At 33.0% G+C, this 25,805-nt stretch overlaps 1 protein-coding gene across 9 annotated transcripts in view; it reads left to right on the top strand.

Moving 5' to 3' along the window:
• LOC143222143 (importin subunit beta-1-like) overlaps positions 1-25,805 on the top strand; it is an 81,139-nt gene continuing 55,334 nt past the window's right edge. For 2 of the 9 annotated variants that reach the window (XM_076448181.1, XM_076448179.1), the window contains exons 1-2: positions 6-205; positions 22,990-23,048. In XM_076448181.1, the coding sequence (XP_076304296.1) occupies positions 166-205; positions 22,990-23,048 (99 nt within the window). In that variant the 5' untranslated portion in view covers positions 6-165. Of the gene's footprint in view, positions 206-265; positions 764-1,824; positions 2,004-9,292; positions 9,346-17,416; positions 19,043-22,989; positions 23,049-25,805 lie in introns of those variants that run through there. The other 7 variants (XM_076448182.1, XM_076448180.1, XM_076448188.1 and 4 more) reach the window with 7 other exon arrangements.

Genomic DNA, 25,805 nt, shown 5'->3' with positions numbered 1-25,805 from the left:
GCCAAACACTAATGCGCAGCTAGCCTTAACGCACCCGCATGTATATTCTTCGCTGGTATTGAGAAGCGTGAGGGTTTGATGGATAGTACTGATTTTGATTTATAGAAAATTTTCACTTATTGTATAATATTTCTTTAAGAGTAATAACTTTGCAACAAGCATAAAATGAATCTTATAACAATTCTGGAAAAAACTGTATCACCAGGTAAGGCTGGTATTCAATGTTTTTTTGTGACTCTTAAGCATAGTCATAAAATTTTCTGTTAAGACGACTGTTAACCTTAGTATTGGTACGTAAAGTTCATCGAATGCATCGTTAGGCTTACTGTTAAGCCTAATTTGTTTTCGGGGAAAAAAATCAAGTTTCGTAGAATATTTACAAAGTAGGAAAAAGCGTAGTTGTGAAGCTATCGTGTGATCATTTATTATTTTTTGTCGTAGTGATCGAGATAAGTACTATTGCACAACTTGTAGTGTCTGTAAGCTCATTGATACTGTGATAGCATTAGTAATATTAAGTATTACCATTATTAGCATATAGCATTAATAGTAAAACTGAAATAAAAACCCTTATAATCTGAGTGCTTTGGAAAGGTGGACCTTTTGAAAGCACTTGGGTTATAAGGGTTCTATTTCAGTTTTATCAAGACTTCTTGAACCCGAGTGTTTTTAGCACATCATGAATAGTATTAATAGTAAAGCTGTCCAGTGCGTATACCACGCTAATATGTGATTTAGTAATGAGCTTCAATTAGTTCTTTGGGTTAGTTATCTTTTCAATTTCCAAGTCGTAAGACTCATATGAAATATATTTTTCATAAGTGTAACATAAGAATGGAAGTATTAAGTGTTTATTATGAACTTAACTTTTTTTTCTCCTGCTATGCAAAAGTTTCTTTACTATGTTCTTTTATAATGTGAAATTGCACCATTTTACCATTGTAAACGTTAAAACCTTAATTGTTATTCATGATTGATGCACTCCTAAAGATATTTATTTGAAATGTGGTAGTTTTCATGATGGTAGTAGTGCTGTCAATCACATTCATGAGATACAAGTAATGGAACTTGTATAGCATAAAAAAAGAGAAAGGTAAAACCTATGTGCATCATAAATTTTTGACATTTCTGCTGTTGCTGTATTTAAAAATACTCTGATTTATGAAAGAAGTCAGAAATATACTTGTCACTTTATTAGACCTAGGATTGAGTTTTATACTGTTAATGTATATTGTAATTTATACTATTTACATGATAGCAAGTTGTGAGGTAAACTGTCAGAATTGATATTCACCTGATTTTAACATTGTATTTCTGTTTTAGTCTTTATTGCAAACATGTTTGAATGATGTGATAATTGAATTGAAATTCTTTCAGTTTTATTTGAAAATTTAGTTAATGAACTAATGAGACATTTACAAAAAACTTAAATGTTTAATTGACTTTATGGAATATTAATGGATTTTGAAATAATTTATAATAAGAATTTAGGATAGTTTTTCAGTTCTAAGCTTGTCCTTGTTTTTGACATTACATTTTACAAGATTTATGCCGAATCAGATATATTTGTTATATATCTGAAAAAAATTGAAGAATAGGCAGCTAGTACATAAGTATGAATGTGGAGGGATGGTCATTTTCTAAGGATGTGATTTTTAAGTTTTTACCAGAATTTTTTTTATGGCCTAAATTTGTGATCCTTGTGAATTATATAAATCCGTTGAAAAAAAAGTTTAATATGGGTGTCTGGGACTTGTGACTGTTCTGGTTCAGTTCAGCAAGCTTGCACTTTTGGTGATTTTAAACAAAACAAATGCTCCACAGCTCCAAAAGAAATCAAGCTTTCATTGGTTGAGAGATGTATAATGACAGTTGTCTAGTTGGGTAGGAAAATACAAAACTTGTGGCTTTCATGCCTACAGTTTCTGCTAAACTATTTCTTCAACTGCAATGGTTCCAAATGTACATTGCTGAAGTTGCAACCAAGCTCTAAGAAACAAAAGGTTAGTTTTTGATCTGTTCTCTTTTTATTGACTAATGTTGAACCACCTGTGCATTTTGATTCATGAGTTAATGTACTATTTAATTTTTTGTAACATTATTTTCAATAAAATGCTACATGCAATATGCTGACTCAGAAGCCTTTTATTACAACCCAATAACTGTTAATCAAATAACTTTATTAACTCTCTCAGTATGGATAACTAAAAGGGTGCATGTCATGATGTTTTATTATTATATTTGTAACTTGTTTTTATCAGTGTATACCAGTAAACTTATAATTTGTAATTTATCTTTTAATATATACTTTATTTTCAAAAGGAAATATTTAAATAAATCCCCAGACTTCACTTGTGTGTCTCACATGACAGTTTAATCCCTATATGATGTCCTTAATTTAACATAAATTACCCTTTTTCTGTTTAAATATTTCTAATGCATGTTTAAATTTTGATAGCCTCCAGACTTTGTGGTTCACAATTATGTAAATCTGAAAAGAAGTGAATAGTTAAGTACTCTAGCAGAGCAGATGTAACACACAGTCCAATAGATTCCTGCTTAAGTCCAAGTATAAAACATTCCAGCATTTCCTGAAGAACAACATTAGAAATCGAATATCAAGAGGTAATAAATCATAGATGGGTAGAAGCCGTTGCCAGCATGTTAGTCCGAAGTTGGAGAGTTTCAACATTGAAAATAAAAGCAGATGACAGTACTATTTTTATTTGTGCACACGTTTTAGTCACATGATTGTAATGATCATAATTACATAATATTGTTTAACATTTGTTGATTTTACAGGTGGTCCAAGAACATTTGTATGTATTTCATACCTTTTGTATTTTATGCATTGTGCCTGATTTACATAGTAATATTTACAGTGGTTATGTGATTTTCAATTTAATATGAAAAAAATTAATATTTATTATGACCAAAATATACTTTTAATAATAAAAAGTAAACTGAAATAGACAAGTAGATAGTTAAATAAAGTACATATATGACATTTACATTTTAAGTGGGTTGAAATTCATTAATTATGTTATTGTGTCTTTAGAATCATGTAGCACCTAGAAAAGAGTATTATTTTAACATTTTTATTAATGAGAAAAATATGTGGTGGATTAAATATAAGACTGCATTTCTCACATTCAAGCGAGCTTGTTCTTTTTACCATGTGTGTGTGTGTGTGTGTGTGTATACATCTTAGTTTCTTCTGTTTATTTATTCATTGTCATAGTGAAAGTAAAAGTTAGACAGGAGAATAACACTGTGTGTGTGTTTATATATATACATCTTAGTTTCTTCTGTTTATTTATTCATTGTCATAGTGAAAGTAAAAGTTAGACAGGAGAATAATATTCCACAAAGATATGCACAAAATAGTCCTTTTGATGAAGGGGTAGTAGGTTTAAAAATTGATATTCTATAGAATGGGCAGGAAAAATTGACAAGTTGGTTCTGTTTACAAGTAAAACTTTGCAGTTGTGTACAAAATAAAACATTAACTTTTTTCTTCATTAACTACATTAAAGTCTTGTAATAATCAAAATATGAATTTGAAAATATTAGTTAAAATTGCCTTTAAAATAGTTGAAAAGTGAGAGGAAATCTTGTATTAAACTGTTGTACTTAAATGCATTACACATTCAAATCAATACAAAACCTGAGAGTAATACAACAGCATTCCCTGGGTTTCTTCCTGTTGACTGCCATAAGACTACTAGGCTAAACACTAAATAGTTATTGATAAAAATTATATTAATTTGTGACATTTTTATACAGATTTTTATATATTATAAAGGTTGTTAGTAATCTGTTTTGATAAACTCAGAATGGGCTATACAGGATATTTTAAGGAGTTAGGGTGAGTAGTACCAATGAGATTTCACTAGCACTGTTGATAAATTGAAATTACTTATAGATAGATAGATAGATAGATAGATAGATATATAACTACACAGTTAGTAATTTTAGTAATGAAGTCATTTAGAAAGCCTCGAAGCTCATTAGTAACTCCAATGGGTTATAATACAACAATTTCAAAGTTTCATATATTATTTTTTTTTAGTAATGTGCTTGATATGAAAATTAACTTAAATGGTAACAACATTTGCATTTCTGCCTCTTAAATATCAACGATGTAAAAAACATTTTTCTTGCAAGTATTATAATTTCCAAGCAGTTAAAGTTGACCTACTAATGAGTGTATAAGAGCTACAGGTGTTTTAAGCAATACAAACTCTTAATAAGGATATAAGAGCTACAATAGTAAATCATGGCTGAAATAAGTTTTTTTATTATTGATTGGAGAGTTTTTTTTCCATTTTATTACTAAAAATGTGAAACTACAGATGTATGCACTACAGATTTTTAGAAACAACAACCTTGATGAAAACAAATCTGTAAAATCTAGAGTGCACACACACACACACACACACACACACACACACACACACACTGTTAGTGTTTAAAAAATGCCATGGCATAAAGATTTAGCCTGACAATTTTAAATTTCATATTGTTTTATTCATTTAGAAATAATTATAATTACTGGCTGAAGCTGTACTCATGTTGATGTAGGCTCCAGTTGTGCTGGCATTGGGAAAAATGAAAAACAAAGGCTTTTTATAATAACTTACAGACCAAATAAAAATCACAGAGTTGATATTTTGATATTAACTCCTTTTTAATTCTGAGAAAAAAGAAGGCTCAGACACCCTAAATATGTATCTGTTTGCAAAATTGTAAATAATATGGTTATTAATTTCTTGTAAAGAAAAACTACTCTCTTGATTATCTGTACAAATCTAACAGCAATATCAGAGAGAATTGTCATTTTTGAAAATCTGATATTTGAGTGGCATGCCATGTCACCTTGACATTTTAATTTTTAATATCTAAGTAAAGTAAAAGATGGGAGATTCTAGATTTGTTTATATTCTGGCTTTCTGATGTCTAAAATATGTATTTATAAGTTGTTTGACATCCAGAAGATCATATAAGTTTAGAAAGGAAGTTTAAAATAGCCAGTTTGGAATGCTTACATGTTGAATACGTAAGTAAAGATTAAGATTTTTTTCTTCATATTGAAGTTAAGATATTAAAATTTAAATATTATTAAAATTAAAGTTAGAACTAGTTTTGAGTCAAGTGTATTGAAATATATTGATAACTATCACATAAGTTTAGAATGGAATTATAAAAATTTGTAACATGCATACTTTGACCCTGCAGATAATATAGGGTTAAACTCTTGTAAAATGAGGGCTCCTTTACAATAATTTGTATACAAATTGAAAACCCTTGACTTTTGATATATCAATTTTAAAGCTTTAAAAAAACCTTTACATTTTCCAAAATTACTTTTGCAGCAGAAATGTGTTTTTCACCATATTCTGCTGAAGCATGTTCAGCAACATACAGTTTAGGAACATGCCTCAAATTAAAACATTGTGTATTTTTGGGTTATGTGTTGTGTATTTTTTCTTTTGACAAGAAAGGGTTGATTTGAGGGTGAATCAGTACAAAATAACTTATTTTCTTAGTTTTTAATTTTAGGTAGTTGCAAAATTGAGTTGCTTTTGTGTGACAAAAGATAGTTAAAAGTCTTAAAAATCAGGATGAAACTGCAAGTTCATTTCACGTGCCTGTTGAAGTTTGTTTATCCTTACATGCAGTTCTATTATGCCTACAAAATAAAAACAAAGTTAAAAATAAATGGAAAAGTAAATATAACCAAAAATGATATACAACTGGTGCTATATGCCACATTTTCATTGACAAAAAATAAACTTAAAAGACTAAATTTTGGAGTGTATGGAGAACTTAAATTTCATTCAAGCAATTGACATGTTTATGCATTGTCTGATTTAAGTTAACGTAAAATGGAAATCAGTGGAACAAAAATCTCATATATTAATAGTTCTATTTGAACAGTTTTCAACTTAAATATTTTTAGAAAGAATTCATTACTTCAGTTTGTAAGGAAAAGTGAAAACAATTTCAGAGATTTATTTCTGCACATCCTCAAGGACTCGCCTGTAAACAATGCAGCTATTAATTTTGTTGTTGTTTTTAAAATTTTTTCTGATTATCCTAAAGAGTAGATTTAAGTTTACTAAAAACTATTACATCTTGAGAATACATATATATTTCTTGATTTTCAACCATTTCTCTTTTGCCTTAGTTTTTTTTTTTTTCACACCTTGGTTGCTACCCTTTTATGATGTTGCATTAAGTGGTTTGATCATTAATAATGAAATATAGATTTAGAAATGGCTATAGATAAAATGTTATTGGACAGAACAGTAATTGCCCTTTTCACACCACTGTAAAATATGTAAAGTAGTTTATGGTTTCATGGGAAGGTTGTTGTTTGGAGCTCCTGTGATATTAACCAGTAGCAGACAGTAGGAAGTTTTGAATACTTTGTAAAAAGCAGAACTGGGTATTTTTTATAGTTTTTTTTTTTTAGACAATATTTGCATTTATGAAAGTGCCTCTATCTTAAATTATATCTGTTGAAAGCTACAAATATTTTCAAAATTCTTCTTTGACACTTGTGAGAAACACAAATACTATAGTTAAAAACAACTGGCAACGTACATTACAACATGTTTGGTTTTGTTTTCCACCTTGCTAAACACAGGGATAGACTGAATTCCATGATTTTGGAAAGAAAGTTCTTTCTTCTGGATGTTCTCGTATAGAGTTAACCATTTTCCTTATGGCCACTGAACTTAATAGATCTGTATGTTTTTATGATAGACTTTTATTTGGGGAAAATTAAAATAAATAATTATAATTTTAAACAGAATTTTTTCAACATAATTTCAAACAAATTTTAAGAAAATCATCTGTGGACACAGTGGAATTATGTCTGTGATTATAAGCCCTACTTTCAGTATTTACTGCACCTAACTTGACCCATATTGTCTTCATTGCACGGTGATATTAAGTTCAACAGATATTTACTAGTACTGTTATAATGTTATCAAATCAGCAAATATAATTTTCATTTCAGTTTTCACATCTTAAGTATTGAACTATAAGGACATACCTTTTCCATTACGATGTATAGATAATAATAAGAGAGTTGATATTTTAAAATATAACTATAAATATGCCTTCTTGAGGTACTACTTTAGCAGTAACTGATTTGAACTGACAATGAAATATTGGTTCCTGCTGATGAAATAATTCCAAATATAAAACTGCTGTTCAAGGCACTAACAAAGAGTATATGGTCAACGAGCAGTGATTAGGTGAAATGTCAGAGGACAGTCTTGTAAATATTTCATCAAGGAAAAGTCTACAGCAGAGATAAACAACTTGTAAATTCAACATATATACATATTCTTTGGTGCTAAGGAATTTTTTGGGAAAAAATTTTTTTCAGTGGTATTTTAAAAAAAGATAACTTGTATATTGATCTCTTGTTATATTTGATATCCAGTTGAAGAAAAATTACTTAATTGCCCAGTTTGGTAATCATTAACTAAATTTCACTTGTCTATCTCAAAAATAAATTGTTTGAGTAAAGTGTCAGTGTCATACCCTGAATTTTTGTTATCTGTTATGAGTTCTTTGATACCATTTTGTAGCTGTTTATGTTTTGGATTATTATTCTTGGTCTGGTTGTAGTATTCTGATTGTTTTGACAGGCCACAACATGGAGTTTATTGTTAATCATTACAATGACTAAATTCAGCAGTATTCACATAATCTTTTATCCATGTGATTAATTGCTGTATGGTTCAGAATCATCATCAATAAGCTGTCTCATTTGTTTACCAGCTCTCTTACAGCAGTTTTACCAAATAAGGTAGCCTTTGGAAAAACTTCTTTTGATTTTGTCTGCAGGTCTACTCGGCCATCCCTTTTATCAAAGCTTGAAGGAACCTGGTCATAGTTTCAAAAGTTGTTGCTACATAATTTATGATAAACTGCATGTGAAACATTTATCTTAAAAGAGTAGTTACTGTCCACTGTCATTTCTTAACTTGCATATTTCTTTTATACTCTCATCAAAATTCTTTTTTTTTTTTTTAACTTGAAACATTTCCTACACTTTTATGGGATATAGAAAAGTCAACAGTTGATCTACAAAGAAAGATGACATTTTTGAAGTTGAACAAAGTAAATCTGGATTAAAGGGTACACAACAAGCAGCAATTTTGGCTAACCACTTCTCTTCAGCTTATGGGTGTTCATGCATAATTTTTATAGGATGTTTTTGTTAGCAGTGTTGATGCACTTCTTTACTAATACATACTCCTAAGTTATAACATCTTTGTCTGATATATTCCTTAATGTGTTTGGTTTCTTTGCCCAATAATCACATGTTTTTTGTTTTTACTCGTGTGAAATATAACAGTCACTGTTGATGATATTCCTAATTCTGGTTTGAAGAGTAACACTCTGGAGTAAGGTTAATATTTTGTGGAGAGGCAGATCATACCTTGCATGAAATGAGAGAGTAGGTTTTAAAACAAAGTTTGGTTAATATTTCTAAAAGTATTGATATCTTTTGGTTAGCATTTATAATTTTGCAAACCATTAAAATGCATCCTTTCTATTAAGTAGGCATTATTGTTCCCAGTGTGTATTGGAAAAGATGGTAAGGACTAGCTGTATAAAACAAAAATCAGATTTTTTACCATATATGCACCCTCATTTCTAGATAAAGCTGTATAGTTTAGATATTTTTTTCATTTCTAAAATGATTTCTTGTTTGATTGTCTTTTAAAGATACTAACTATTGTTCTGCACCAAGACAAGTAAAGTCATTTAGGTTTAGTAGGTATGATATGTGCTGACAAAATATTCTGAAGGCTTGTATCCTTATTTATTGAATATTTTTGTTAATCCTTTTTCCAAAAATCCACATAAATAAAAGAAAATACTTATTGGAAAGAAATAATATTTGTTAGATATAAACTGATCATGACAAAGGATATTCTTAGATACCTTGAGAAAAATAAGTGACTTCATTGTGAAAGGTCAGGTCCTAGGTCACCAGTAAGTTTGACTAGTTTATAAATTGTATTTTTTGTAATTTATAGCCAGAAGCAGTGATTAGTGCAATCTGTAAAATAATTTATTAATCATATATGATTATGATTGATGTATATATGACATAATCTGAAAATGGTGAAATTTATGTACCATTTTTTATTTTTTTTACTTTGGCACATATATGGTGCCTATGGCTATCATCAAGTGAAGAAGTTTTTGTTCTTTATTGTTGTCAACAAGACGTGGTACAAATTACATGAATACATCATTTTCAGTACGAGTGAGATTTTGTCAATAAGAAAAAAGAAGGAAAGCAAACAGAAAGTAGGTATGATTGGTTAAAGTATCACATTGTAAGTATGGTTTAATATTTACTAGTGTTACTCGAAAGAGGAGGTATCCTTGAAAAGTTTTGTATTTTATTGCATTCAGGAGGCTGAAAACTAGATAAAATGAACATTGTTGAGAGTTTATTTTGCTACTGGTATATTGATGATAGATTTGACCACAGCTTATTTCATGGTCAAACTGATGAAATCTCAAATGGGTGATATCAGATAGAGTATTAGTTCTTTTGCCTATCCAAAACATGCTGTTGATCCCTGAAGCATTGTTCAAAGAGCTGTTTTCATTTCAAATTTCACATAATGTTACAAAATACATTGTGGATAAGGCTTTTGATCTTTTAAATGAGTTGTTCCTTAACATGTACATGTGTTTATTCTTTGAGATAAATGTTCTGTAAAGTCATGTTGCAAGCATGAAAAATATAGTGGCAGTGTTAGATATTTTGTGGTTAAAGAAGCTTGTTTTTGTAATCTTCAAAGCGTAATACCAATAATATATATATATATATATATATATATATATAAAGTTTTTTTGACAAAATTGTGTATTTGTTTGTAAATATAACAGCAAAGAAAATTGAGTATAAATTACGTAACAGCTAAAAACAGTAATAACAGTGTTTTGAACTAAAGTTGCCCCTCAGTTGCACATTTTTTGCACAGAGTAAGTTTACATTGTTGAACTGATCTTGCATTTAAAGTATAACTTCAAAGCACCTTTGAGTTCAGGTGATAGCATAATAGCTGTTGTTATCTACCCAAAATGTCATGTTTCTATGTTTTGCTTTTTTACTGTGGCTAATACCAGTTGTTCTTGATCCACCTTTAGATATTTTTTCCTCTTGTGTGTCAACTTTCAGAAAATATTAACAATGCTATTTCACAGTGATATATTTTGCAATGAAAATTACATGAACACAATAAGATGCATTATAAAGTTGTTGAAAATAGTAACGTACAAGTTAAAGACTATAATGTAATAATAAGCATATGATATTATATTAAAAAGAACAAAACTGTATCTGTAATTGCTGCTTAATATTCATAAATATTTTGTTTTTGACCAATGTTATAAATAATCAGATTAGTCCCTTGTAATAGATCTTTCCAAGACAACCAATATTTTGGAAGTGGTAGGCTATTATACATTCTGTAAGATAAATGTGGTTTCCAGTATAGTACCTTACCTTCCCACATAAAAGCTATTTTTGTTCAGTGCTGCCCTCTACATGCAAAGTATTTTCAATGCCTTAAGCTTTGAAACTCTTACTTACTCCATAATTGGTGTAGATTCCTGTATGTGGTGACGGACCTCCCAAGAAAGGTTCTGTTCTTTCAGTTTACCTTCTCTGGAATCTAAACATCCACCCAAGTGTTTGCCCTAACACTCCACTTTGGCCTTGAATTCCTGTGGATAGGCAGCCTAGGGGTGGACCCCCTTGGGTCAATCGGCTGATCCAATTGGACTCGGGTTGACTAAGTACCAGTGTTGGAAGTTCTCAATAGGTGTTGTGGACATTGTATCTGATGCTGGTGTTTGGGAATAGTGCTCACAAAACCCTAGCATTGCTGCAGTGTCCTTGCTTGATATTGTAGTGCATCCCCTCATAGGGCTTCATGGTGGGTGGAGTCAGTTGGCACTGAAATTTCCTTTTTTTTTTATGGATCCCCCACAACAATTTAAATAAAATAGTGAAATATGGTCAATAGGTAAACGACCACGTCTTGAAGTTTCTGAGCAGCAATCTTCAACATCTGTACCACCTGTTGTACCTCGCTTTCTTATCCTACATTCTCTTTCAGAGAAACCTTTAGGGCGAATGTCCCCTCTTTTATTCAGAAGAGACTGGAAGAACTTGCTTGCTCTCCAAAGTCAGTAAAGAAGCTTGAATCTGGAGACATGTTGGTGGAAACATCCACATCTGAACACAGTGAACTCCTTGAATTCAAAGGCAATTGGGGATATACCTATTGAGGTTACATCTCATGCTACTTGAATTCATCACAAGGAGGTATTGTTGAGAGGGATTTGAAGAACATCCCCAAGTCAGAGATTCTTGCTGATTTCTCCACTCAAGGAGTTTCTGCAGTGAGGCATATCTCCATTTGCAAAGATGGAGTTACATTGCCAACCAGTATCCTTGTTCTGACATTTACATCACCACATGCACCTGCCACCATCAAGGCAGGTTATCGTAATTGCAGGGTATGGCCGTACATTCCAAATCCTCCGATGTTTCCATTGTCAGAGGTTCGGTCACTGAAAGACGTCATGTCGTGGTTCCCTGACATGTGCTCGTTGTGGTGGCAAGGACCATGATGCCTATGAGTGTGGCATGGACCCACATTGTGTCAATTGCAATGGCTCTCACCCATTCTACTTTCATTTTTGACCTAAATGATTGAAGGAAAAAGAGGTCCAGTGTTTGAAAACATTTCATAACATTACTTATCCACCACTTCATCTCGGACGTATGCTGCTGCACTCCATTCCACAACTACAGTGGGAGTGCAGACAGATCTCTCTATGCCTCCAAGAGAATTGTTCTCAAAACAAATGAAAAGCCTTTTGACATCCATGGTTAAAAAAGTTGATGAATCAACTTCTACACTCATCTCTGTCTCTTCCATACATTCCAACAAACCCCAAGATCCACATCCTTTGGTTCCAGGTACAGGCATTTCTTTGAATACACCTTCTTCTCCCACCCCAATTGCAACACAATAATTCATTTGCATCCTTAGTCGCTGGAATCCCCTTCCAACAACAAAGACCTGCCCAATCAACCCAGGGCAGGATCCACAGAGGTCGATAGACCTCTCTTGAATAAGGACAATAAAGAAAAAAGATGTGGTTGTAAACAGAAGGGTTCTCCAGCCAATTTGCCTACATGTCATTAAAAACGACCACCTTAGTACAATGGAACTGTCAAGGTTTACGTTGTAAACTGGATGACATCAAAATACTGATTGCTTCCTACCATCCTGTATGTCTTTCCTTACAGGAAACATTTCTGAAACTTGCCAATACAGTCACCTTTTGGCAGTTTTCTTTGTACAGAAATGACAGGTTGTATGATGGATGAGTGCATGGAGGAGTGGTACTGTAGGTTGATCAGCATGTGTTTATCATGTCATTGCCACTTGACACACCCTTGAAGGCCGTAGCCATCTCTATTTCCTTTGGTCGTACCATCACTGTTTGTTCTCTCTGCCTGTCACCTGGAAAGACATATGATCAATCAGACCATGATGCTCTCATTGAACAGTTGCCATCTCCCTCTTTAATTCTGGGGGACTTTAATGGACATCATCCCCTCTGGGAAAGTGCTGTTATTGAAATGAGGTGTCGCTCTCTAGAGCATATGCTCTCTGATCACAACCTTTCTCTTTTCAATACTGGTTCTTCTACCTATTTTCATTCACCTAGTTAGTCCGTTATTGCTATTGATCTCTTAGTTTGTTCCCCTTCATTATTCTCCTATTTTTCATGGAGGGTTGACAATAATCCATGAGGCAGTGATCATTTTCTTATAATTTTGAGAGAGACTGGCCATGGTGGATGCCACCCAACCTGTGTGCCTTGTTGGAAGCTCGATCAGGCAGACTAGCCCACTTTCACTGCTTTCGCAGAACTTGATCCAGCCATCGTCTTTCAGCCATCAATAGACGACTGTGTGGCAGCAGTAACTGAATGTATTATACAAGCAGCTGCTCATTGTATTTGTAAAACCTCGACATGTGTTCTACTATATCCTCATCCCTGGTGGAATCCTGCCAACCACATGGCACGGAAGGCTCAAAAATGGGCCTGGGATACTTTCTGTAGATATCCCACACTTTCAAACCACATCACTTTCCAGTGGGCCCATGCACATGTTTGGTGGGTAAGACATCAAAGCCAGAAGTAATCTTGGATAAAGTTCACAACTGGCATATCTTCTACCACCATTTCCAAAGTCATATGGGACACATTACAACATTCGAAAGGTCAGTGGGCAATACAATTTTGTCCCCTTCTCGATCTTACTCTCTGATAGCCAGGAAGTAGCTGATATCTGGAGCATCACTGATACTCTAGGTGAAAGCTTTTGCCAGGTATCTAGCACTTCTGCTTCTTTCTCCACCTTCTTAGCCATCAGGACTTGGACAGAGCAATCATCTCTTTCCTTTCAAGCTGATTCTCTCTATGACTATAATCATCCCTTTACACTTGTGGAACTGAAACTGGCCCTTCATCGGTCTGGCAGTACATTGATTGGACCAGATGATGTACACTATGACATGCTGCACCATCTATCTCCTGCTTCTCTTGTTATTCTTCTAATTGTTTTTAACTGGATCAGGCAGGAGAATGTTTTTCCTGATGCCTGGTGCCAGGCTATTGTCCTACCTTTCTCTAAGTTTGGGAAGGATCCCAATATTCTTTCGAACTACCATCCAGTTGCTTTGTCTAGTTGTCTCTGTAAGACCTTAGAGAGGATGGTTAATGCTCGTCTTCTTTGGTTCCTCGAATCAAATAACCTCGTCTCGCCCACCCAGTGTGGGTTCTGACAACAGCGCTCCACCATGGACCACCTGATTTGCCTTGAAACCTGAATCAGAGAAGCCTTTCTCAAATGACAACATCTTGTATCAATATCCTTTGACATTGAGAAGGTTTATGACACAACATGGAGGTATGACATTTTGCGAAACCTCCATATATATGGGTTATGTGGCCATTTGCCCATTTTTATTGAAAATTTTTTGAGATTCCAAGCTTGTGTGAATTCGACCCTTTCCTGTTCTTTTCTACAGGAACTTGGAGTCCCTCAGGGCTGTGTTTTGAGTGTTACACTTTTCAGTATAAAGATTAATGCCATCACTGAACAATTCCCTCTCACTGTTGCAAATGGGCTCTATGTTGACGACTTTCACATCTCGTGTCAGTTGTTGAACATGAGATATATTGAGCGGCAGCTACAAACTGCCCTCAATCATTTACTGAAGTGGACCACAGCAAACATCTTTAATTTCTCTCTATTTAAAACTGTTTACATGCACTTTTGCTGCCAACGGGGTATTCACCCTCATCCTTAACTCCATATCGGTGAAGTTGCGCTGCCTATGGTTCCTGAGACCAAGTTTTTTAGGGCTTATCTTTGACTGTAAGCTGACCTTTATACCACACATTAAGCAGCTACAGGTCAAATGAACAAGAGCACTGAACATCCTCCGTGTCCTCTCTACCACCACTTGGGGAGTGGATCGATGTTCTATGCTGAAGATATATTGTGCTCTTATTCAATCGAAACTCGACTATAAATCACTGGTCTGTGGCTCTGCCAGACCCTTGGCCTTAAAGATGCTGGACTCCATTCATTATCAAGGACTTCAGCTCTGCACTGGGGCTTTCCTCACCTTCCCAGTTCAGAGCTTATACATAGTCTCAAGGACCTTCTTTGCATCTCTGCTGTTTGCAACTGTCTTTACTATATGCTTTGAAACTTTGTTGCTTATCAAAGCAATCAACCTGGGGTTGTGTTTTCCTTCCTTGGTGGGTCATACTTTTTCAGAACAGACAATCTGCCAGTGCTCCTTTTGGCCTTCATATCCAGGTGCAGTTGAATGAATTGGGTCTGTCCTTGGATAACATTGCAGTATCCACTCTTCAGCCCATCCCACTATGGCTTATTACAGTCCCCAAATGTTACCTTTCTTTAAGTCATCTGAGAAAACCAGATACTCTTGATTGGAAGTACTGTCTTTTATTTACTGAACATCTTTCAAACAATCTTTCCATTCCTATTTATACGGATGGTTCAAAATCAGATGATGCTGTGGGCACTGCTATGGTTTGTTGTGGCTCGGTGGTTGCGTGCAGAATCCCTTCTACAGCTTCTGCTTTCACTGCTGAACTCTATGCCATTTCTCTTGCTCTGGATCACATAGAAGATAAGCAATATTCCAACTGCACTATTTATATTGACTCGCTTAGTTCTCTACTGGCCCTGAAATCATTTCACGTTGGTTCACACTCTGTTCTTGTCAATATTCAAAATCGACTGGCACATTTTTCTTTAACATCTACTTCTATCCAGTTTTTCTGGATACTGGGACACGTTGGTATTTGCAGGAACAAGCTCGCAGATACTGCAGCTAAATCTATCTGCTCTGGCACTATTACTGCTGTACCTATTCCATACATGGACTATGGGCCTGTATTCAAGACTTGGCTCCGTGCCAACTGGCAGTCGACTTGGAGTGAGCAATGTGAAGACAAGCTTTTCCAAATAAAACTTTATATTGGACTTGGGCTGTCTTGTCATTAAATAACTCAAAACCAGGAGTGGAAAGGCCAATTTCAGGTGACTAATGCTGCTGTTTGAACTACCTGTTTGAACTACCCGTTAGTCATGCTGGCGAGTTATTATTAAACTCTGCACCACGTCTTTTAAAACTTTTATTACTTTACTTTTTGAAAATGTCCATAATGTTGCATAACCTGGAACCAGGACTGGTAAGGCCAACTTCAGGTGAGTGATGGTGGTTCTTGTACTTACCTGTTAATCCTCCTGGCAGGTTATGATAATTACCTTTATGCTACAAAAAGTACTTTACGACTTCTCTTAGTGTAGTTTCTCTCTTAACGTTGTAGACTAGATGTCAACATTGGTTTTATGCTATTTATGTTTTTAAACTCTGTTTTGTTTTACCTTCATTTCCTTTTATGAATTTTACTACATTTACTTTACTTTTACCTTTTTACCAGTTGTTTGGCACAGATAGCCTAGCTGCTTTATGCTATAAAACACTAAATCAACCAACCAACCAATGTGGTTCACTGTGTCCTTGCACAACAAATGAGGTACAATGCATCTTTGCATGTAGATCATCATGCATCAACCCTCCATCAGAAGGAGTATCCCACACCCACCTGACACTTGCAACTCCCTTTATCCACTTATACCTCACCATCACTTTTCATTAGTTGTGGTTTTTTCCAGATTCTTCATCTATTGCAAATTTTTAGTTTTTTGAAGTAGTGCTTTTATGTGCAATAAGTTTGTGTTGTTTCTTCACAGTACTTTATTTTCAAAAAAACTTTTTCTTGTTTTTTTTCTTGTCACAGTAGATTATGAAATTGGTATTTTGTGTCACAGTTTTAGCTGCAGTTAGCACTACTTCAGTTGAAGTGACTTAAATTTAAGGGTTTGGGGGGTTTTGGCTGGGAAATTTTCAGCCACCATTTAGAGGAAGTTGAATTTTGTGTGTCTTATCCCTCTTTTTTTCTAACAGTGTATGGGGTCCTCCTATCCCTGTAGTATCTGTTTATGATAAGGAAGATTTTGACAGTTTTTTTTTTCAATGCTTGTATATCTCATGTGGAATCTGTTAGGTCTATATTAGTGATTATGGACAAGTTTTCTCAGGCTTTATATGTTTTTCTTTATTGCTAGTTTTGTATGATCCTTTTGCTCATAAGTTACACAGCTCTCATCCGATTACCTTCTTTTTCCTTATCCTCTTAAATTTAAAGTATTTGTTATGCATTTCATATATTAATTGAGGGCTAGTGCTGGCATGCCTTATCATCCCACCATAGACTTCTGTCCTTAATGCATTGGTTTGACTTCTAATAGCTAGAGTAATTTTTGCCTTTTGGTGAGTGGATACTGTGAATCCCCGTCCATTTATACAAAACCCAATTTTTTGTCTGTGTTTTCACCTTATAACTCATTTATACATATCTTTCTGATCTGTGGGTAGTTTTTTCTCCATAAGTCTCTTTTTGGAGATATTTCTGAGTCTTTTGTGTCACGTATGGAATTTGTGAGGTAAAACTCAACCTCTTCTTCCTTAGTTGCTCATTTGTCTCAACCTGCATCTGTACCTCACTCCATACCTCTTTCTAGTTTTTGCCTTTTCCTTGCTCTGAGGCTCTGTCATTTGACTGGCAGGTGTACTCTCCTTTGCCAACAGCTCCAAAGACTCCGGTGATGTTTGAGTCAGTTAGGGGCATATTTGTACAAATTATTCACTTCTGATCTGAGGGTGATCAAGGGTTTGACAAAAGAAAGTTTTTGTTTTGTCTATCTTCCACTTTTGACTCCAATTCCAGTATTCTTCCCATTACTTCTGGATCATGCTACCAGTCATCATTTGTCCAAGGCTTTTAAGATTCTTATTTCACAGTGTGCTATTGAGCCTGGCAGCTAGCATTTCCCAGGTTTTCTGTCATCCTACAAAAATCAGGGACAGACTGCTTTTCAGAATAAGGATTTTGTGGTCATCCATTTCAATGTCTCTAGTATCGTTGTTCCTCTGGGTTCTCTACCACATGTCATCCCTATATTTCTTTTGGTGTAGCACAAGAGTTTTTTCCACTTTCTAGTTCTTAGCCATTGGGGTGTTGTCGTAGATGCAACCTCCTAAATTAGAGTATTGTTGTGGTATAGATCTTCCACTCATGTCCTCTACAGCTATGTGGTGGGTTCAGAGGTTGATATTTTGTATTTATATGCTTTATCTTCTGTGCAGTCCTGTCCAAGCGATGATGTCATACGTATTGTCAGATTAATATATTCCATGAATTCATGTAGATCCATCATGTGACAGTTAACCCCTCTGATTGGAATCCCTCATTCTACCATCAACTGGATGTTGGTTTCCAGTGTGTGATTTTGGATTAGAGCTGAAAATATGTGGAGGTAGGTGGGTGCATGAAAGTTAATGGTGAGTGATAGTTTATGCATGTAGAGGGCAGTACAAATTGAGGAAAGCTAGCTATTTTGTTAGTAAAGATAAGTATCTATTGGAAATGTATTCTCAAAGTGAGAAAATATTAACATTTGCTTTCCATTTCTAGAAAAGTACTTAAATTTTGGAAAATAACCTATAGGCCCTGAAAATGTCCTTGAATTTAGTAATTCTTTCTCAGTCCTTTGAAAGTTATATTAATTTGTGTACAGTTCTTAGTCAGTACTGAAACTTTAGCATATTTAGCATTTTTTTGTGTTTTGAATATACATTTAATAAATTTACTTGAATCATGATTGAACAGAAAGTTTTCAGATTTCTTGAGTTGAACAAAATGAATATTTTTGAACAGGTAAGAAATATAATTTTGCCATCTATCTTTATTATAGTAATGAAGTATTAATGATTAGACAAAACTTACATTCATATGCCATAATCTGTAATAGCAAGGAAAGTTTCATGTATATAATGTACATTCTCTGCATTCACATTGCTGCAACAGATTAATATTAATGAATTGTTTTTTTACAAAAAAAATTGATGTAATGCAGAACTGTCTTTTAAATATACTCAAATTTTTGTAACTTTCTCATATCACTCTAGATTTTACAGAAAAGGCAGTGAATGTCAAAATTTTTTTATGAAGATTAGAAGTTAGTGAAGACAAGATGACTAGAATCAGAATGTATGAGGCATGGAAAAGTAGATAACATTTGTCAAAGTTTTTGGAAACTACTGTAGAAAATTGGACAAAATTGCATGTGTCACTTGATGGTCTTTTTTAACTGTTCATTTGACAGCCAACTCATAGAAAAAAGAAAAATAAGAAAAGAGGAGTAGTTGGATAGTTTGATTGGCATTGGAAGTTGTAGCTTGCATGTGATTTGTAAAACCCTGTAAAGTGGGGTGGAATATTGCTTCCTTCTCATGAGGTATTTTAACATTATTTTATGATTCTCCTACATGAAAAGTAGACTACACAAATATTAATAGAAGTTCTACATTTCCTTTTAGATTTTATAGTACCATGTGGTAAAGGGGCTGAAAATAGTAGAAATAACTTTTGATGTACCACTAAGCATATTAGGAAGAAGTCCTAAAGAAATTATCTAATCAAATATCAAAAATCCTTCACATCTGAAGCAGTAATGGATGGAGGTCTTGACAAAATTCTTGACTATAAACTGAAGATTTTTGCTTTTATTGGTCAATGGTTTTTATCTTACTTGACCAAGTTCCAATCATTTGCACCAGCATTAGGCTTTCTTCTTAGGGAGCATAATTTCTTGCTACTTAACTTACTGTCTAGATTTATCAAACCAGGAGGTCTACAAAAAGGTAACAGATTATCCAACTTGTCAAACCAGATCCATCCCTAAATGAAAATTGCATGAGAATTTAGAACTCAGATATTGAGTTTGAAACAGATGACTCTTGCTGCTGGAATTTAGGGTGAGACTGTTATAGAGAGATAGACTCTTGAATTTAGATGTAACTGTCAGAAGTTTTTATTTCAGTTCTGAATAATCTGAATTATCAGGCATGATTTATGTATTTATGGTGACAAATTTAGAAGATTCTGTTGAAGCTTTTGGTAAACTGCTGTTTATACTCCAAAATAAGAATGTGCAAGAAATCAACATAATGTGAGACAGTTCTTTTGCAGCACAGACAACTGGTCAAAACAGTAAAAGAAAAGTTGAAATTGCAATTTAGGAAGCACAATTTTTTTATGGCTTATGTTTTTTAATGAGATCTGTAAAAGAGGATAAAGAATGTAGGAATGTGTTTTGGTTTTCTTAATGGCAGTTAGACATAGAAAGATTTTCAGGGAACTCATCTGTAGAAGTTGAAAATTGGTGAGATCACAATGCTAGAGCTTCATAAGCAAGTGCAAAATAAAACTTCTAATGTTCTGTGATGATAAGAAAACCCACTAGTAGAGAAAAATACGTATCTAAAAACGGCTGGTATGGCTGATGATGACAAAAGAAGGTCGAAACGTTGTTTGCTCCTCTACTTAGAGCTTTTTCTCCCCATATCAGCCATTTTTACATATATGTAAAGCTTCTAATGTGAAAGATTAATCACTTTGTTACTTGAAATTGTTTAAAAGCTGCGAAATGGCTACATGGAGGTGTAATGAATATCTTGAGAATTAAAAAAAAGAAAGAAAAAATGGTGTAAATTGTGAAGCAAAGCAAGGGAAAGCTCTTCAAAGTAGTTTGTTTACTTTTTTATTATTTAATGTAAGAACTGTATATCAGAAAGATAGTTATATTATATGATGTTTGAGGAAATAAATACAAATAAATTTCAGAACCAAACAGTTAAAGAAGTGAAATAAAGGTTGTAAAACAGTGTCTGCCTTTTACTTTTATTGAAATATTTGAAAATTTTGGTCATAATATTTTATGTTAGATTGTGCAAAAAAGTCACAGAATTTGGTGTATAATATTTTTTGTGATCTCTGTTTTAGTTTAAGTAATGAATTGTCTGGCAACTTTTACATTACTAAACCACACACTTTTGCCAAACAGTCTATTTCCTTGAAGGTTTTTTATTTATAAGAAAATGTTATTCATTCTGCTCTGAAGAGATGTAAGTTGTGTATTTATTGCAAATGTGTGGTAGAACTGCAGAATGATAGTTATTGTATTCGGAAGCTGTGATATGATTGTATTGGTAAATTGTCTAATACGATTTATGTATATTTACAAAGTTTTTCAAGTTTTCAATAAACATTATAAGCCTTTTGTACAAAAAAGTCAGAATTTCTAATGTATTCTTTGTAAAAGCATTGTAAAACGTGGGGTACTTTAATATGGCAATGTTAGTAATATAGATCATAAGTTACAGACAAGGCTGTCAAACTTTCTAACAAACTTTTGGTTAAGCTTCTGTATCTATATGTGTATCTTATTGTGGTGTCAGTATCTATATATGTATTGTATCAACTACTATGATGAGATATGCCTCCCCTTGTTTATTACCTATGCTGCATAGAGAAATCTGATAGCAATGCTATGTTCTGGTTCCTTTTAAATAGAAACTTGTCTCTATTTCTGGTCATCACTAATCCACTCTATCTTCTAAAAGAGAAGTTCTCATTTGTTTTATGTCTGGCTGTAGGTTTAGTGTATATTCTTTTAACTATTTGGCAAGACTTAAACAGTAAAGTTATTTAAAGCATAAAAATTGATCCTCACATTCTGTGAATCATTGTTTCCTAACTGGTTATTGCTGGCCTACCTGTATTCATCCATTTCCACTTTGGTTTTATAGTATGGCTTCCTTTATTACATTTTACTTGTTTGCAGTCACATATGTAATGTTTGTATTGTTCACTAAACTTTAGATTATTTACATAGTATAATTTTACTGTTTGTAATATCTTATTTGCTAATTAGTCTTTTAAGTGCACTATTGTGTTTCTCAGTATCACCTTTATAGTTATTTCATGTGACAAGTTAATTTCTGTAGTTTGTGACTTATAGGCTGTAGATACTTAATTCTTCATTGATCCTTAGTTAGAAAATAATTGAACTGAAATGTAAGATGACCATGAATAAAACTTCGTATGGTTTCATGATACATTTTACTTTAATGAAGGTAACAGGATCAAAAACATGAAATGTTTGTAACTGCCTTATAAACTATTGTTTAGGTTTAACATTTGTTTTTAAAATAAGAGCTTCTGAAAAATGCCATAGATGCTGATCCTTTGCTGTCATCCTGCTAACAAACAGTCTACATACCTTGTTCAAAAGCTCAGATTTCAACAGTTAGAGGTAGCTGAGCCTTGAGGGCATTGTCATGAACAAGACTGTAAATGTTCTCTCAAACACTTGGCTGTGGCAAGTGGAATTTGTGAACTTAGTACTTACTTGTTCTAACAGATTTGAAACATTCTGAGTTAAGCTTCACTCACTATTGTGTGACTGCCTGTGACTCAAATTGGTAGCTGTCTGTGCTGCATGAGTTTTGAAGACATTTTTGTAGAAAACCTTGTTATACTTTCTAAATATTTTATTTAAACTTAGTTTTACAATCACTTTTACAATGACTGTGAATCCAAATGTATAAACCAGGTAGCTATTTGCTATTAGATCTTGAGGCAGCTCAAGCATGAAAAGTACTAAAAGAAGTTTTTTTTTGATGCATTGTATAAAAAATATGAAGATTCAAATGTTTTTTTTTTATATTTTATTATCTAATCGAAACTAAATTTTTATTGTAATTCTCCAGGAGATATGTATATGCCCATTCTAGTGAAAGGATTGTTAGCCTATAAAAAAAAAAATTAAGACATGAAGTGGCTGTGTTGTAAAATCTATACATTTCTATTAATTTTGTTTACCAGTTGTTTTTGAGTGAATGTTAGAGTAGCAAAATTGGCAGTTAAAAATGAAATGGGAAACTTAGAAGAAGAAATTGAATGCTTTTTTCTGATTGATTTATCTTTAATATGTTATAGATCTTTGAATTTGAAAATAAAATAGCAAAACTAGACTGATAGTTTAATTCATCTCCAAATCTCATTGGTAACTGTATGATATGTAGTTATTTTACTGGTTCAATAGAAAAAATATATAGTTAATATTGTAAAAAGTTAACGAATGCTAGACTTCACATTTAATGTGAAAAAATAATATATTGTTTGTGACAAAGATTAGTTTCAATACAGTTAAGCGATAAGTTTATAATTTTTGTGATCATCATTTTTTATGTGTAATATATTTTTTAGAATTTCTAGAAATGTAATATAAAGAATTCTGGTCTGTTGTTTCATCTTATCATTGATGTCTTGTTGGAAATGTTAAGGTTACTGATCCATGTAATGTCAAAAAACACTAAAATTTGACTTGTTTTCTTCCAGATAAAATTGAACTAGAAGCAGCACAACATTATCTTGAACAAGCTGCACAAACTAATTTGGTAAGTTAATGAAATTGCCAATCTATAAATTTTCATGATCTTCTAGATAGTTAGTCATTTTCCTCATGTTTCATAAGTGAAATATTTCATTTTTTAATAATGCAGTTACTTTTTATAGCATATTCTGCTTTTTTAATCTTTAATAAACAATGCTTTCTGAGATTCTGTACTAGTTTCAGAATTACTTATGTCACTGGATTGAAATCTTTTTACTTATTATGGAACTTCCTTTCACTGAAAAAAAGGCTGTGAGAGGTATTGCTCATTTGAAGCATTATGAAATATGCTTTGACATTGTTTTACAATTTTGTTGCAAAGGTTGGTATCAAGTACTCAAGTCTTTTGAGTAAGTTTTTATTTCTGTATGCACTCCAGTAGACTCGTGTCTATGATTTTTAAATTGGTTTTTTTGAGAAAAGATAACAGAATATGGTGTCAGTTGTAGTTATAGAAGATGTGTATAAAAGTGATAATGAAAGATAAAGTATTTAATTTGTATGTTATATTGTGAAGTGATAACTACAGTGTAATTTAGTATTGAATATTTTGCTTAACAATGATGTATCTCAAATCATTGGTAGAGAGATATGGACTTGTATGTGTCACTGTTAATAGAAATTGGATGTTTTTATTTGCTCTTTATCTCTTGTTGCCATTGATAAGTTTAATGGCTCATAAAACTAAAATTTATGGCTTAGTTCTTCCATGTTGAACACAGTACCCAAATCCATTTTATTGCTTTTTGCTGTACAATAAAAAAATGAACTGCTTGCTATCCTACATATAAGGCCTAATTTTTCTGAATGTAATCATTCCACTGTCCAGATTCTGTCTCTTCATTATATTTTAATATTTGTTATTCATAGCTTACGTTAACTTGATGAATGTTTTTATAATGCATACAGTTTGCACCTGTGTGTCTTCAGTTAACAGTGTATTTTTGCTAGTGGCTGTTTAGAAAACACTGTTTTTTAAATAGTGCTTGCCAATGATATATGTATCTTAATTATCAAAAACCAGGTTATGTGTTTTAACCAAATGCAGCAGAAATACTAAAAGGATTACCTGAATTTTAATAGATGAAGCAATCTCTCATTTTAAAAATATTAATACCTGTTGCATTATACTATATCAGGGGATAATTTGTTTTAAAAAATTCACATGGCAGCAATTTCTTCACACAGTAGTCTTGTGTAGTAGTTGAGCTCACAGAGCTTTGCTAATGTGTTGCTAATACACTGTCTTAAGCATTTATAATCAGGAAAAAATATGTATTTTTGTGGATTTTTAGCCTTGAAAATGCTACTGTATAACCTCTTTATTAGGCCTACTCAAATATGTTTATATCTTTCAGTGTGAAAATGAGAAGATTCAAATATATTTTAGGCAATAATTTAGGCCTAATTCTATATAAACATGATTTTTTCATTCATTATATTTAGCCTTATGAAATGATGCATAAGTATTAATGATACTTAGAAACATTGGGTATATGAAAGTGTATTGTTGTAAATAGTATCCAGTATGAAAGTAACATCTCATGAGCAGTAGGTAGTTCTGACCAAGAGAAACACATGTAACAGGTTCTTTTATTTTGTGTGCCAGTGGCAAGCATCCTAGGTGTCAGTTACAGAATGATCCAAAGACTGTAGGAATGCTTTCAACAAACTAATGAAGTGTACCAGCAGTGATGGCAAAACTATTCATTAACAATTGCAGCAGCATATGATTTTCATGTAATCTTTGAGAATAAGACTGTCTAATGACAGCTTTTAATTTGTTTGAGGACATCAGGAGTAGCCATAAGCAATACAGTTTTCACCAAACACTTAGAAAATGAATACCCCTATATGGACTGTACATCAGGTGACTGTGCATTTTGCTTCAACCACTACATCGTAGTAGGTAATTAAACTGATATCCATTCAGTTTGGATCATAAATCTGTAGAATTGTAAACCCTCCAAAATGACTCTTGATTTGTGTGTTTGGAAAGAGCTTTACAGTCACCATTTATTTTATATTACTTTTTCATGATGTAAACATCTTTGGTAATGCAGATTTGTATGTATTCAACAGAGAAGGTATAAAGGGACAGTAATGAAGAGATGTGACTGCTATCTTTTATTTGATCCTGTGAAGAAGCTGTCAGTCCCAGTTTTGTATTGATGGGCAATGCAACAGAGCTTAGCCTTACAGAGCCAGGACTTTTAAACACAAATATATTGACCATATTGACTGGATTGTGAGGTTGCTAGGTAACAGTCTCTTGAATCATTTCTGGGATCCACTAAGATGATGTATGGCATCCAGAACCATAATTCTCAGGCATGCTCTTCAGCTCATGGGAACTACATTTTCTACTGAGGGCACAAATATTCACATTAAGGATTCTCGTGTCTGTGTTTTAGGATACCTCACATTTTGTATATTTAGAACCATTATAAAAAATTACATAGAGTTTATTTTAGTTTTACTTTTGCTGTATACTAGTGCTGTAGATCAGGGGTTCCCAAACTTTTTAAACCTGCAGAGCTTCATATCAGAAAGAAAAAGCATTCTGGAGCCTTAATAAAAACAAAAATACACTAAAAATAAAAGCAATCGGTCACTAGCACCAGATAAAGTTTACTTCAAGCTTTTAGAATATAAATTTATTAAAAATATTAATATTTAAACAAAATTTATATCAGTAAAAGTACATTGTACTTATTCATTAGTAGCTCAGATGGGCTTGCTTTTGTTCACAGAGTAGTTC

Source organism: Tachypleus tridentatus, chromosome 8 (genome assembly GCF_004210375.1).
Source record: "Tachypleus tridentatus isolate NWPU-2018 chromosome 8, ASM421037v1, whole genome shotgun sequence".
Taxonomy (NCBI): Eukaryota; Metazoa; Arthropoda; class Merostomata; order Xiphosura; family Limulidae; genus Tachypleus; species Tachypleus tridentatus.
This window is presented reverse-complemented; position numbering and strand designations above follow the sequence as displayed.